General features: G+C 34.4%; 2 protein-coding genes across 9 annotated transcripts in view; both read right to left on the bottom strand.

The window, feature by feature from the left end:
- Window positions 1-4,333, bottom strand: part of LOC124425909 (prominin-like protein) — a 33,779-nt gene extending 29,446 nt beyond the window's left edge. For 5 of the 7 annotated variants that reach the window (XM_046966961.1, XM_046966966.1, XM_046966965.1 and 2 more), the window contains exon 1: window positions 3,902-4,332. In XM_046966961.1, coding sequence (XP_046822917.1) covers window positions 3,902-4,253 — 352 coding nt within the window. In that variant the 5' untranslated portion in view covers window positions 4,254-4,332. Of the gene's footprint in view, window positions 1-3,901 lie in introns of all 7 variants that reach the window. The other 2 variants (XR_006942602.1, XM_046966963.1) reach the window with 1 other exon arrangement.
- Window positions 4,334-6,433: 2,100 nt separating this feature from the next.
- LOC124426120 lies at window positions 6,434-13,914 on the bottom strand. 2 transcript variants are annotated; one of them, XM_046967416.1, is made up of 12 exons: window positions 13,823-13,914; window positions 12,737-12,837; window positions 11,706-12,124; window positions 11,482-11,608; window positions 11,211-11,396; window positions 10,952-11,130; window positions 10,781-10,866; window positions 10,482-10,701; window positions 10,097-10,399; window positions 9,840-10,022; window positions 6,943-9,754; window positions 6,434-6,877 (listed from the first exon to the last, which is right to left on the bottom strand). In XM_046967416.1, the coding sequence occupies exons 2-12, from the start codon at window positions 12,751-12,753 to the stop codon at window positions 6,739-6,741; spliced, it is 4,671 nt and encodes a 1,556-aa protein (XP_046823372.1). In that variant the 5' UTR covers window positions 12,754-12,837; window positions 13,823-13,914; the 3' UTR covers window positions 6,434-6,738. The 2 variants fall into 2 exon arrangements, with proteins under 2 accessions (XP_046823372.1, XP_046823371.1); XM_046967415.1 differs by lacking the exon at window positions 13,823-13,914 and having other exon boundaries at window positions 12,737-13,215.
- Window positions 13,915-15,067: the final 1,153 nt, after the last annotated feature.

Here is a 15,067-nt window from a genome sequence, read left to right as displayed (position 1 = left end):
CTTCCTAAAAATTCAATTGGTCCAACAATTTCGTAAATTATTTCACGATTAAATACAGATTATACAAATAGTAATTAAAAGACATGAAAGATCATTTATAATTCATAATTGATATTCGTTTTTAATCATCGGCACGCTCGCAAACGAGGGAAACCAAAGAGAGTTAATGGAATATTTGCCGTTAATCTTTAATTAACATTCTATATGTGAATCGTCGAAATTTGAAACCCGCAATGACGTCGTTTGAAAAGATCATTTCGCATTAATTTACATTTTCGCGATCAAACGGAACAGAAGTATTGAACGATAGAAGATGCGTCAACTGATTAAGGATGATCCATACCGTTAGTGATGCCGTTACGCGTCGTGTGTTCAAAAGAATGAGGGGGGTAAGTAACATTTATCAGTGCATATCTAATCACGATATATCGTTGTACTTATTTATTTACAGATCTTTCTTTTGATTAAATACAAAACAATAAGTAAAAATCGCGATAGTGTATAATAGAAAAAATCATCGATACGATTTATAAAATACTATCTTTAAATTTAAACGATCGTTCAAATGAGAAAACAAGAAAAAGAAAGAAAATAAATTTTATTCTTTGAATGAATTTATTAAAAAGTGTTTTTGTCGTCATTAAAGTAATTGATAATTTCATTCGTAAGTAATAGAAACGAATATACATAATTTACACTTAAAGTTACACGAAAAGACGATATACGATCAACATAAACAAGAATAACTACATGGATGGTTATCGTTGAACTTTCTTCGTTATCAGTTTCACGACCGGATTCAAGTGCTATCCTATTCATGTTTTGAGAGAAACCTAACTGTCCCTACTATAATTTATCGCATTTCCGGGAAGATCGTAGCAACGTACGTGCAACCATATCACGATTATCTAAATTAAATTATGCTTTTGTAAAGAAATACAACATTTCATTTTATAAATCCTTTGCAACATTTGTACATATTTTTTTTATTCATTTCACGTAAAATTAATTCATTTTTGGAATGATATAGTAATTTGATATTTGTTTTGTTTTAAATCAAATACATTATATATAGCTCTCAGTTACAAAATGTAGGTACAAAAAAAACAAAAAAGTAATTAGAAAATGTATATATATATATATATATATATATATATATATATATATATACAATACTTTTTGTTTTTTTTAACGTACCTACATTTATTGATATATATATATATATATATATATATATATATATATATATATATATCAATAAATATACATATACATATCTTTTAATTTCATACGAGGATGGTTTTTATAGCTTCAGGATTGAAATTAAAATCATATTGTAAAGAGAGAAATAACGTTTCACTGGAACAGACATAGAAGGACGAGAGATCGGGCGTGCATTCATCGAAACGCTCGAACAATCCAACTCGTGCTCCATTTCGACGGGAGAAAGTCCCGATGGACGTGAGCTGAGTCGTTGATTTCGAAGCCGATTGATATTTGCGCGCGGATGTCATTCGAAAATAAATTCATTGACGAGCAGAAAAGTCGATTCGTATTGCTAGGAAAATTGTGTATCTCTATGAGAGAAAAACAGCGAACGAGCAAGCGAGCGAGCGAGAGAAAGAAAGAGAGAGAGAGAGAGCGAGAGAGAAAGAGCGAGAGAGAAAGAGAGAGACTCTTGTGAACATCTCTACTGGATGATGACGAACATACTGTGTCGTTCACTATCAACTTCCTGCTAGACGTGAACGATACAAGAGAGAGACATGATATTCTCTCTTTCTTTTTTACACTCATGCTTCTACCACGCGTACAGGTCGTTGATCCGACTAAGAGAGCATCGTGTTCAGTTATCACAACGGACTTTTAAAATAAAGTTCAAATAAAGTGTAAAGAAAAGCAAAGAAATGTAAAAGAAAAAAGAAAGGAAGAAAGAAAGAAAAGAAAGGAGAGGGATATTTAAAAGTCCTGCAAATATAGTTGTGGTCATGTGATTCCCGGCGGATGAATCGCGCGAAAAAGTAACGTGTGTGTGTAGTATATATATATATATGTATATATATATATGTATATATATATGTATGTATATACATATATGTATGTATATACATTCAACCAATCCTCTCTCTCTTTCTTTCTCTCCCTTCGAAGAGTCCCATAAGACTGATGCACTTGTCTCGACGATGCAGACGAAAAAAAAGAGAGCTAACGGCTTGACTGTCCAGAAGAAGAAAGAGAAAAGATATAAAGAGAGAGAGACAAGAAGAGAAAGAGAGATAGAGAGAGAGAAAGCAAATATGTTGGTGACCAATGCGTGAATATAATGCGTCTTGAAAAGCCGACATAAAATTGTTATTATCCATGGATGATTATTGATCGATTCGAAATTACTTCAAATTAAGATTCGTAAGATGATATTACGTATTTCAGTTGTATAATATAAGAAATATGTAACGTAATTATCAAGAAATGTTTTATATGTCTGGAAAATTGTATTACGTCAAGAATGTGAATGCTTGTCACGAGATGACGAACGATACAATTTCGCGTAAAGCAGTTGGCGAATATCTGGTTCTTTCGAAACTGGATCAAGTACCAGCTTTCTGGATCCTACATTCCGATTGGAGAAAAGCTCTTACGTGAGAGAAAGAGAGAAAATACGAACTATAAAGGAATTGATATTTTTTCTTTTTTTTTTTGCTTTTCTTGTTTAAAATGCTACATAATTAAAAAAAAAGATATATGTATATATATATATATATATATATATATATATATATATATGTTTATCGAAGAAAACATTCGTTTTTTCTATCCTCATATATAAAATCAATCGAAAGTCGATACATCTCTATTTATTATTATTTCAATTATTCTTTTCTCGTCGTTGCAATGATTCGTTATCCGATTACCCAACCTGTATATACGTGTTGCTAGGTCGAATCTATACTCGAGATATCTAAATATGGCGTGTTTAACATGACCTCTAAATAATATTCTTTTTTTATCATCGATATGTTATAATGATAATGATATTAACAATAATAATAACAATAACAATAACAATAACAATAACAAGAACAATAATAATACGTAATACATACATTCACACAAAAATTTTTTTTACGAATGTAAATGGTAAAAAATATTTTACACAAATGGAATTGTTGTATTTATAACGATCAAATGAAAGTTTGGTTGCTCTGAATATAGAACTCAGAACAAAGAGAACCATTAGTTCTTAATTGAAAAAATGAGGAGAATTCAATTAATAAAATAGTCAAGTTGTTTATTTTATTGACGACGAAGTTAAAGGAAAATTTATAAATTCGTATCGTCGATAAAAATTCGTTCAAAACATATCAATCGATTTTCTCGTTAGAAATAGAATATCCTTGAGAATGAATGTTAGTTTTACATAAAAACAAAGTACGAGACAAAGACTATTTCATTTTTATTATATTATGAAAGGTTGCTTGACAGCGATCTGTTTACCAACAAGCTGCCGGCCATTTTCCCGCGGCCCTGGCGGCGCAGGGCGTAACCGTACTCTCCTAGGAGTCCCTATGTGTTTCATTTACTCTTCCTGAATTTACAAGCATATGTAGCTTCAAGGAAAAAGAGATCCTATATTTTTCACGTAAACGGAAGGAGACGGAGTAGAAGATAAACAGGGAAATGATGCGCGTGCGAAGAGTGTTGCTCTGTCTGGCGATGTGCGTGCTCGTGCGTGCGCGCGAAGGAGAGAGAGAGAGAGAGAGAAAGTGAGAGAAAGAGAGGGAGAAAGAGGTGGAAGGGGAAAGGACGAGACACAAAAAGAGAAAGAGAGGGACGAAAGCAGACTAAGGAAAAAACAGAGAAAGAGATGGATGAACATGTATGTAATTATAACTCGATTCACCTTCTGGATATGCCTGTTTACTCTGAACAAAGTCGATGAACATGTTGGTGACGTTGTAGAGCTGTCCCATTCCTTTGGGATTGAACTTGGTGGTGGCGTTGTAGGGTAGTCCTGTGGTGTTGACGGTGGTATAATTGACGGCTTGCGAGGCCATGATATCATTCAACTGCCGATCGAGATCTTCGCTGATCACTCTCATACGATTAGCCAGGCTTTCTTGTGAGAAAGCCCGTTGTGAAGTTATAAGAATAAGGATGACGATTGTGCCAACGGCAACGCGAAACGAGGGATGAAAAGGAGCATCACGAGCGTTCGCCCGAAGGCCACAGTCGCGAGAAACACCAAAAAACATCGCTAATAAAGCGACTTGCGCCCGGGACGCGTCGCTACCGACTGCTCGACGCTCGCTTCGCGCCGACCGGCGGAACGCTGAAACATGGAACGTTCTCCCCTCTTCTTCCATTACTTTTGCCATGCTTCGATTCCACTGTTCCTTTCGTTCGTTTGTGTTCCAAAGTGCGCCATCTAGTTACGTTGTTTCCTTCTTTACTAACTGATCGAGACGTGCACGCAGTAGTTATCATATTTATAGAATTCACGAAATGATTAATAAAACATCGAATTTGATAATCTTATTAGTGTTATATGATTGACTTTATTAGAAACTAGGAAAAAAAAATAATTTTAAGTAATTCGATAGTGTCATAATACATATTGTCATATTGCGTGTATAATCTTATATCTTATAATTCGACATTTTTGTTAAATATTTTTTTTTGTTTTTCATCGGATTCTAGTCGTATCAAAAAAATTCGAAATAATTAATATATTTCGTATCTTACCAAAAGATATTACGTTATTTTCTTTATATATACTTGGCGTTAGTTGCTATTATACTCCAATTATCTCGATGATAGACCATCGTGATGCTGCATTACGTATTTCTCACATAATAAAGACGCAACACACCATGGAAAGGGAAAACATGTCTGTGAGCATACCGTCATCTTAGTCTCACGTAAATTAGTGTGAGAACGAAGAAAGAGAAGACTGTAAACTCGGTTGCCGTTTTAAAATGAATACGTCATTCAATTTCTTTATTGTTTGAAGAATTCATCTGTACCTCGTTCTCTAACGAACGAATGCTTGAATATTATACAAAGGAATATCTTGAATCAAAGAAATGAAACGAAAAGAAACGAAACGGAAATACGTGTTAATCATTTTTGCTTGAATTAATACCATCGCGATTGGATTATAACCCATTTTTAACGAAATGTTAAAATTAATTAATTTCCGATTTATAGATATCAACTCGAGTGTTTCTTTTATATATGTTTCTTTACGCTCGAATGTGTAATCTTTCATAAAGGAGCCTCGCAAACTCATTAAATCGAGCGTGGAGGAGAGATCTTTTTTCATTAAAAATAATACTGCATAATTAAGAGAGACAAGCTGTTTTGCGATTTCCGAGATAAATTTATTAATAAAATTTCGATAAGCTTCTAAGCTTAATAAGCTTCTTTTTTCAATAAAATCTATCAAAATTGATACGAGTTCGAGACCCAAATAATTGTTTATAAAAATATGTACTTATACGTAATACAAAACGAACGTTTCTTTTTTCTGTCTTTTTTTCGATTTTTTTTTCTCTAAAACAAAGAATCATTTTGAATGTAGAGAAAATGATAAATGCCAAAATTTCGCTAAGCTCACATAACTTTCAGGACACGTTCTCCACAATTTCTGAATTCAGTCGATGCGTGACACATTGGGAACTCTGAATCCGGGTCGCGATATCCGAAAGTACATTTCAATTCTTTGTATGCCATTGTCTCTTTTTTCTTTCGCCTTCGTCAGAAGTAAACCGTTCGAGTGACGAACTCGATTCTCATCCACAAGAGATTACCACAATCTTTTCTCTTTCCAACCCAACGATTATAATCCACCTGGCTCACTCAAATATGAGTTCATTTTTTCTATTTATGCTATTCCTTCATGTAGTTAATTTTGTCTTTCGGTTGATCACTCTTTTTAAATATTCGTGGCAAAGAATAATCTAATTAAATGTTTAAAAGAATAACATCAGAAAAAATATCTTTATCTAAAAATACTATAAAGGCCTTGGCAATGATATGGAAAACATTTTTGTTTGCTTATTATCTTGAAACGTCGATAATTCATCGATCATGAAACATTTATCGAAATTTAAATAAACGTACGAAATTTGTAAACAAAAGACGAAAGTCGAATATCGGGGAACGAACAAAGAAAAAAGGAAGGTGGAAAGAGGAAATTAAAAATTAGGACATCAAATGTAAGTACTTATGTGCGTGGGATTTGAACGATGAATTTTTAGTAGAATTCAAGAAGACAGACGAAATGCAGCGAGTTGGAAACTACATCTGAAAATAGTCGAGAGACGCTCCAGACATAGACGGCAGAGTTTAAAAGCGGGATAAAACTAGGCTGCATTCCGTGTTACTGTCGAAATGCGTGTTAGCATACCATGTGTCATTCGTATAGTCGTTGTTACTTAACGTAATTATTTTATTCTCCTATGATTCTCTTAATGATATACATCGTAAGCCTCGTCAACATTTTAAATTTAATACGATTAATCGAGAAAATGAAGTTCTTTTAACAAAAAGTAAATAGACGCTATTATTATCTCTATGAAACTATGTTCGTCTATGAAAATAAATACGAATCTAATGAAAATAAAGAATGAACTTGATAATAAATAGCGTGAGAAGGTACGATGGTTAACGATAATAATAAAATAGAAAAAAAGAAAAAAAAATATAATAGCTTTCTAAACTACCAAAAAATGTAAATTAAGAGGCGGATTTACTAGTTTTAATTAAAGGCTTAGGCAATTCCTTGACGCTGATACTTTCGTCGGATGTAACGTTTGGCATTTCCAAAATGGACGACAATCCTGGATTTTCTTCGGAATTTAACCAGTAATTTGTTCTGCAAAAGGATCGTTAGATCAGCTATATAAATCGTTCAATTAAGACTATAAGAAATATAAGTACCTCTGTAAATCTTTCAAAGTTGTGACACTTTCGATGTTTTCGGAAAAAGCTCCATCGAGATCGTCGTCAATATAACTCTCAGAATCATTGATCACGATCGTAGGAGTCGTTATAAATTTATCGTTGTCATTTTGAATCACGTGAGCTTTCGTAAATACATCGGTGTAATTCAATTCGACAATAGTTTTGTTTTCTGCCAGAATTTCTTTTGTCCCATTGTAAATAACGTCATCCTTCACAAGACGATGATCATCTTTAGAGATATCATCTTCTATTTTCTCGGGGTAACGATGCAAAACGTTTTTATCGTAATAGTACTGGCCATGTTTTCCATCGTTTTGTCGAAGTTCCAATGGTCTTGGAATTTCTTTATTGATTTTATTTTCTGGTCTATAACCAGTAGACCCAGAATGTTGAACTGTTTCGGTACTTTCCGTGACAATGGTAACACTTTGTATTTTTGTCGGCCGTGAACTTTTATTATTTGCCGAAACTTTTGCCAACTCTTGTATAGGAACAAGTGGAATTGGTTTTCTTTGGTAAGAGATATCTTCGGTTTTTTCGATAGATTTGTTCGTTGAATCCTTCAACGGATTTGTTTGATAAAATGAATTGCTAGTTGATCTATCTGGTTTTATGGTTAGTCCTTGTTGATAGCTAGTCTCTTTCGATAAATCCGCTTGGTACGATAGAACTTTCGTCCAGCTAAGATCGCTTTGAACGATCGTAGGCGTTTTAATTGGACTTTTCTGATACGAAGGTTCTTCATGCAGTATGATAGAATCGGGTCTTTTGGTCGGACCTTGCTGATAAGATGGAATATTGGTCCATTCGCTTGGATTATTTAAGATTGGATTTTTTATGGCTTCTTCTTGATAAACCTGCATATTCGGTAGATTTCCTAAGCCATTTCGATCATTTGATTTGTTCAGCATAGTAAGGTAGGATGTATCGAATGGTTTCTTATTATAAATATCAGGATCATCTTCGTTATACGGTCTATTTATTGGTATATTCATATGAATATCTGTTTCTTGTGGAACAGATGGTTCGTTGTAAGGTCTACTCGAAGAAATAGCAAATCCATTATCTTTCTGAACATTAGTCGAATATTTCCAAGTTGATGATTCGTCTTTGTTAGAAGGTTTGTCAGTAGATTTATCTTGATTGTAGTTGTAATAGATCTGTCCAGAATGTATATTCTCATCTTTTATGGCACTTGATGTTTGATGAGGCCAGTACTCCGGTCTGTTGTTCATATTGCTATTATATTGTGGATGAGGATTTGTAATACCATCTGAACTTAGTCTCTGTGCGTAGGATTGTGAGTTCGACTCGAACTGTGGTTTAATTTTTATCCAGGGCGATGGACTTACTTCTTGATAATGTTGCACAGTAGATAGTTTATTGTAAGAAGGATTGTAATAACTCGACTGGCCTTCGTTGTGATGGATGGGTCTTTGCGTAGTTTTAAATTGTTGGGCGTGCATGTAGTAGGTGTATAAAGTTGGTCTTGGACTAGTAGGAGAAAAGTCGTCATAAACAATGTCTTCGGGTGTATAATTTGGTCTATAACCGTAATTCAGAGGATTTGGGTTGTTAGGATCGTCATAAGAATATGGTATGTATGGTCTTATGTTTTGTAAACTTCCAGATCTATCAGGAATTACAGTTGGTATTGGTTTTGAAGGAGGTTTATGAATAGGAATATTAAATGATCCTTGATCATATAATAATGGATTATATTGTCCATTAGTTTGATAATTGAAATATTCTGGTCTCGGAATATCCTTGTGACTTTGAGTGGTTGTTTGTATTTGAATGTACGAACCATAAATGGCATCATTAACGAAGACGGGTGAATTTACTGCATTATTTTGGACGACTATGGTAACGTTGTCAGGTGGACCAAAAGGTTTTTTTACAACGATTCTATTATGCTGATTGATATTAGCCTTAAAAGGCTTTGTTCCTTGAGGTAAAGTCTTCGTTTGTTCTCTCATGTTAATTTTAGCATTTTCTTTGGTTGCTTCTTGTTTCAGACTCGTAAAAGATTTGCTGGTTGTACTACGAATTTGATCAGTTCTCTTTCGATCTGATAATTTAATATTACCCGATCCACTTCTTTGTTCCGGTGGTCGTTCGATCCAAGGTTCAAGGCTGAATTGTGTCATTAGTTCATCATTGCAATCTACACGTTGATTTTTGAATGTATCAGCCACTAAAAAGACGAACGGTTGAATGGTTTTTATGTTATCAATCGTATGGCAAATAACTTGTGAGAATGTGATACGTCTAATTTGTTGAAGTTGTCTAGAAGTAAAGCCACTTTCCTCTTTTTCATTTTCGTACCAAAATCGATCGCCATGTCTAAGGTTACTAAATTGCTGCGCGATTATGCAAGCAAATGTTGGTCCCACTAAACCACCTCGAATCGAATTTTCTGCGAGTCCAGCAGAATATAAATCAATATCTTCTACGTAAGGATATAAAGTTCGAAATTTTATCACAGATTTAGATGGCATAATTTTCTCAAGATCGGCAAAACTTTTAACGGGAGACAAACCGCATGGTCTTCGCCAATCAACGTACGGTGGTATACCGTGATCTCGTCCCCTTTGGATATTAAGAGATGCCAGATCCATCCCGAAAGGAAAACTTGGCGTTTGAAATAAATGACGTGTTAATTCTCCCGTTATAAATTCATCCCTTTTCTGTGACGGCTGATTCACTAATCCTAAAAGAAGACGGTCTACCGAACCTGCTGTCTCCAAATTTTCTGAGTTTCTGAATTCGTCGTGAATTGAGACATCTGATGAAAAAAAAAAAGAATATAATGAAATAAATCAATCAGGAAAGATCCTAATAATGGATAATAAATTAAATCGTAGTATTACTATTAAAAAAAGGTCGATGATTTCCATCGAATCGTACGAAACTATGCTGAACCAGTGAATGTCCGAAACGATAAGCGGCAGTTGAGAACGAGTTTGCTATAGTAGGATTAACAGAAGGATCGTAACCGTGGTAGTACCCCTTTGTTAATACTTCGAGATCAAATACCTTCATTACCTCGTTCCCTGGAGAATCCAATAAAATATCAAGAGAAATATCTCTATATAAAAAAATTAACTGTATTATATTTGATATTTACCTAGTATTATCGGTAAGAACTCGCGATAAGTAATATGTTGCACAAATGCGCCTATAATCTTACGAGTTTCTTGGAATGTCCTTTCGTCGCTCCAATGAGGATTTAGTGCGACGAGTTTCGTCGCTAATCTATTGTGCAGTCTTAAGAATACAACATGGATGGACGTCAGAGCTGGTTGTTCGCTCAAACGACCATCGCCTGCTCTGAAGCAATTCGTTGATAAGGAACCTCGTTTGCAAAGATCCGAATCTTGTCTAGGTAGCAAAGGTCTTAGGGATTGTATTTTACCGTATTGCAATAAACCTGAAAATTGTTTAGGTGATTATAATCGTTGAATGTTGAGAATATCATAGAGTTTTGCGCCTAATTGAAAATTTCACTCTACCGTTTCTAAAGAGTCTGAGATTGTCACTTTGAAAAGCATTGCTACTGTATACCGTGGATGCATCTAAATAGCTTGTAACTTGAGATAATTGTTCACGAGCACCAAATCGGCAGTCTTCTCTGGGTGCTGATCCACTTCTAAGAAACTCGAGACACTTCACACCAAAACGAGCAAAGAAACTATCCTGAGGATCTACCGCTATTGGCAAACATTCCGGATGCTAAAATAGTACGGCAAAGAACGAATTATATCTTATTTTTCGAATGAAATAATCTATTTCATAAATATTTTAAACTTGCCATAAATTCGAAGGGTTGAAACCCAAGGCCCGAATTTAAACAGCACTGAGGAACCGATCCATTAAAACCTCTGCTTTGTCCAGTTGCTTCGAAGATACAATTAATAGCACCGATATAAATATAGAAAATATTAAAGAAATGATAATTCTGTTCGATAAATCATATACATACCTGTTAAGTCGTGATCCACGAATTGACCCCATTGCATCAACATGTGTGTAATAGATGCCAATTGTATATCCCTATCCTCGTGTAACACGTCGGAAATTACACGTGGACTTGGTAATGGATTACCGTCTTTTGATCTTCTGATGGTTTGTATACCGTCATCATAATTCGGTGGTAAGAACCTGACCGACAAGAATATTTAAATATATTTAAAAATTTCAAGAATGTGAATATTTGTGACAGAGAAGACAATGTTTAAAACCTTTGCATAGTTGACATTGCTGATCCCCACCAAGGATTCTTAAGATTATTACAACTTCCGTCCGAAGTTCTATATCTTAAACTAGCTGGTGGACATCGAGGAGTTCCTCTTCTTGGACATTGTCGTTGCAATCTCGTTGTTGGTCCGTTGCGAGAAAGAGGAAATTCTCTCGACATATCGGGAAATCTAAAATAAACGAAACAAATAAATAAAAATTATTTACAGAATTATAAAGGAACCGAGACTAAGGAGAACATTTTGGATTAGGTACTTTTTGACAAACATAGTTGCGCCTTCGAGGACCGCATAACCGAATTTAGCGAGCATCCTAGCTTCTTCGGTTTGATCATTGAAAGCTGCCACGTATTTCGCTGGATTGTCAGCTCTAAGATAGAGTCCTGCGATTAAAAAAAAAACTTTTATGGTTTTTCACGTTTCATTTTCTATTATTCATCATATTTTTTATTCATATAAAATTAATAGTTAATTATTTACCCATTGAATATAATTTTGGTTCTTTAACGTTGTAAAGATCATGCATCGCTTGTAATCCAAAATCAACAGCTTCGAGAATATCCTCTTCATGAGGTCCCCAGTTTCTTTGATTATCACGACTCTCAAGTACGAAAGTCTTGATGTTATTTGTTGAATGATCACTATCGTTCTTCGAAACATATTTTCCAATGATTTCGAAATCTTTCGTTTTGTATTTACTTGTTTCTTCGTTGTTACTAACGTTTACTTTGAAATCGGTTTGATTTTCTGTAACATTGCTTCGGTCTATTATACTAGTAGAATAGTTTGATTCTACATTTCTCGATATTTTCTTTGTTTCGTTTATTGTAGAGTAAATAATAGGAAAGTTTTCTTCCAGTTGAGATCGAACAGACCAGAAGAAAGTAACGAAAACAAAGCTGAAAATATAGTAGAAGAAGAGATAAGAGAATTATTCTAATTTTAATTAAGAAAAGGAAATGAGAAAAAGTACATTTTTAAGTGAATAGTAATGAACGATGTTACGAGTTTGGTGAAATGATCATTTGTTAGGAATGAGAAGCGTAACGGGATCGATAATTATAGAAAACGCCACAGGCGATATCAAAAAAGATATTAATGTATATTGGCTTTTGTATCGAATTGAGGTTTCTCTCGATTCGATACAACTATCGATAATGGAAATTAAGGAGGAACTATTTGTGTTGACACTTAATTCAAAAATATCAGATTAAAGAAGTGAAAATATATATTAACAAATATATGTTCAACAAACACTCATTTTGTTTGTTTACTCACATTTATGAAATTGTTAACAACAACTAACAATAATGATAATGATAATGATAATAATAATAATAATAATAATAATAATAATAATAATAATAATAATAATAATAGTAATAGTAATAATAATAATAATAATAATAGTAATAATAACAATAATAATAATAATGATTTATTGGAATCAAAAAACGAATCATACGATGAAAAAAAGAAGGAATAGTATATACGCCGTCGCGTAAACTCACACAATTCTGAGATGCATCGTCGAGATGCAATGTCAAGGAAAGTCTCGGTTGCAAATTCAATTCCGTTGGTGCATCCTCCCCCGAGACGACAGCGATTTTCTCTTCGTAGGGAAAATAGATTCTCAAGCTTGATGAGAAGATTTTTTCGAGTAGAAAGGGAAGGAAGTAAAAGTAGGAAGAGGAAGAAGAAGAAGAAGAAGAAGAAGAAGAAGTGGAGTAATAAGAAGAAAAAAGGAAAAAGAAAATCCACGCGAAAGGATTCGTCGTTATTGTCCGCCGTCGATTTCGACCTTCACGAGGACGGTTTGAACATATACTAACTGCCGTCGAAGCTGGTCGACCGGTCTTATTCTCGAAGAAGTCCGAAGTGTCCTACGCCTCCGGCAAACTTTTGCGCTTTTTGTTACGCCCCGTCCGTTTCATCTTTTTCTTCTTCTTTTTTATTATTTTTCTTTTTTCTTTCTCACTCTCTCACATCTCTTTTTTTCTCCTCTTATTTCTTTCTTCTTCTCAAAGATTTTTACTGTTAGTCAATAAGGCAACACGCAATCCCATCGATCGATGTCGATCCATCTTTTCGTTCATCCGGACGAAGAGAACAAGGCAATATTTTATATGTTTCCGTTCGTATGGCCTCTCCTTTTAAGTCTTTTACGATAACACATGGGAGAAAGGGAGAGAGAAACAGAGACAGAGACACAGAGAGAGAGAGAGAGAGAGAGAGAGAGAGAGAGAGAGAGAGAGAGAAAGAGAGAAAGAGTAAACAAGTAAGATGAAATGAGGTGAAGATAAATATTAAATGACAGAGTTCCTATCGAACTTGATGCTTTTTTATTGGCCAATTTTTCGAATAAGCTATTGCGAGTGACAACAGGTGAAAGAGAAGAAGGAGGTTCTGTGGATATACAAATGATAGTGATTAACGGAAAGACACTTTTACGAGTTTCTCTCGACAACTTCGATACATTGACCTAAATATTTAACTTCTTTTTACGGACAGATGATGAAGAAAATGACTATCTTGTTATATGTAGAAAGAATATCAGGAACCGAAGAAGTAGGAACAAAAAGATTTAATATACCAACCTCAATGTCAATGTCTGGCTGCTTTTTCCCGAGCTTGCAAGCTCGCGATTGCCTTTCCCGAACCGTAAAGGACCTTTGCACGTACTTGAACCCTTCTTGTTGCCGCGTAATTTGAAGCAGACGTCGTCGATGGCGGATTTCCGCTTGTACCACCGGAAGTGGCACCTAACTGCAAAGTACCACCGCCATAATTCGCTCCTCTGCAGCTCGTGCAACCTTCCGACATAGTTACTCTCTCTCCTGTCACGTTCCAAAATTATTCTTCCCTTTATTTTCCCGTGAATCACGCCTGCGAATTATGAAATTTTATGAATTATGTAATAAAGTCATTAAAATATGAAATGATTTGAAATATTATGATATTTTGTCATTTGAAACTTTGTAATATTTGCAATACTTAAACACGTTTATATTAAGCTATAAAATAAATTGATATTATTGTAGTTATTATAGAAATGTCTGCGTCTGAAATGCTGCAACCCGTTCTACGTGATAGCTTACATGATGAACGTGGATAACGCAAGAGGCAGAACATTTTAAACGATCTTAACTTATCGTCGTCTAATGAAGCTTGATGAGTTAATCGATCGATATTATCGCACCACCGGCGTAATTAATTAAGAGTAATTACTGTCGCTCGCAGAATATGATCTTTCTCTCTCTCTCTCTCTCTCTCTCTCTCTCTCTCTCTCTCTCTCTCTCTCTTTCTCTCTATCTATCTATCTATCCATCTATCATCTAACTATCTATCTATCTATTTTTCTTTGTCTTTCTATCGCTTTCTCTATATCCTACGAGCAGAATACACTAATTGCTTTTCCATTTGATCTAACGAATTCTGACATTCATTTCGAATCTACTTATACTATATATTTCGAGATTATTGAGACGATTTTTCCTTTTCGAATTCAATCCAACGATTTTGTTGTTTGATTTTAAATAGAAAAGAAAATATCAATACCCCAGTTTTATTTCATTGAATTCAACTAATTTCCTTGCCTTTTGTTATTTCTTCATGGTTGACGGAACGTTAGCCTTTGGTTATGACTATGAAACAGAGTTCTGACATGTACGCCGTTCACCATAAATCCGGGAAAATTTAGGTTAATTATCGTAATGACGGCATAAGGCAAGCTTTCCTAGCAACAATTCTACCGGAAAAAGAAAAAGAAAAAGAAAAAGAAAAAAACAAAAATGATGGAGTCTTCTAGATATTTCTTTAGGTCGAATAACGACTATAAATTT

Source organism: Vespa crabro, chromosome 8 (genome assembly GCF_910589235.1).
Source record: "Vespa crabro chromosome 8, iyVesCrab1.2, whole genome shotgun sequence".
In the NCBI taxonomy this organism is placed as follows: domain Eukaryota; kingdom Metazoa; phylum Arthropoda; class Insecta; order Hymenoptera; family Vespidae; genus Vespa; species Vespa crabro.
Note: the sequence above shows the minus strand (reverse complement) of the source record. Positions and strands in the feature narration are given on the sequence as shown.

Excerpts from the sequence above, each read along its gene's own strand:
- LOC124426120 (XM_046967416.1), bottom strand. Across the intron at positions 11,131-11,210 it reads GCAATGTCAACTATGCAAAG|GTTCTTACCACCGAATTATG; the intron begins GTTTTAAACATT and ends CTTGTCGGTCAG. Across the intron at positions 10,702-10,780 it reads TTCAACCCTTCGAATTTATG|CATCCGGAATGTTTGCCAAT; the intron begins GCAAGTTTAAAA and ends GTACTATTTTAG.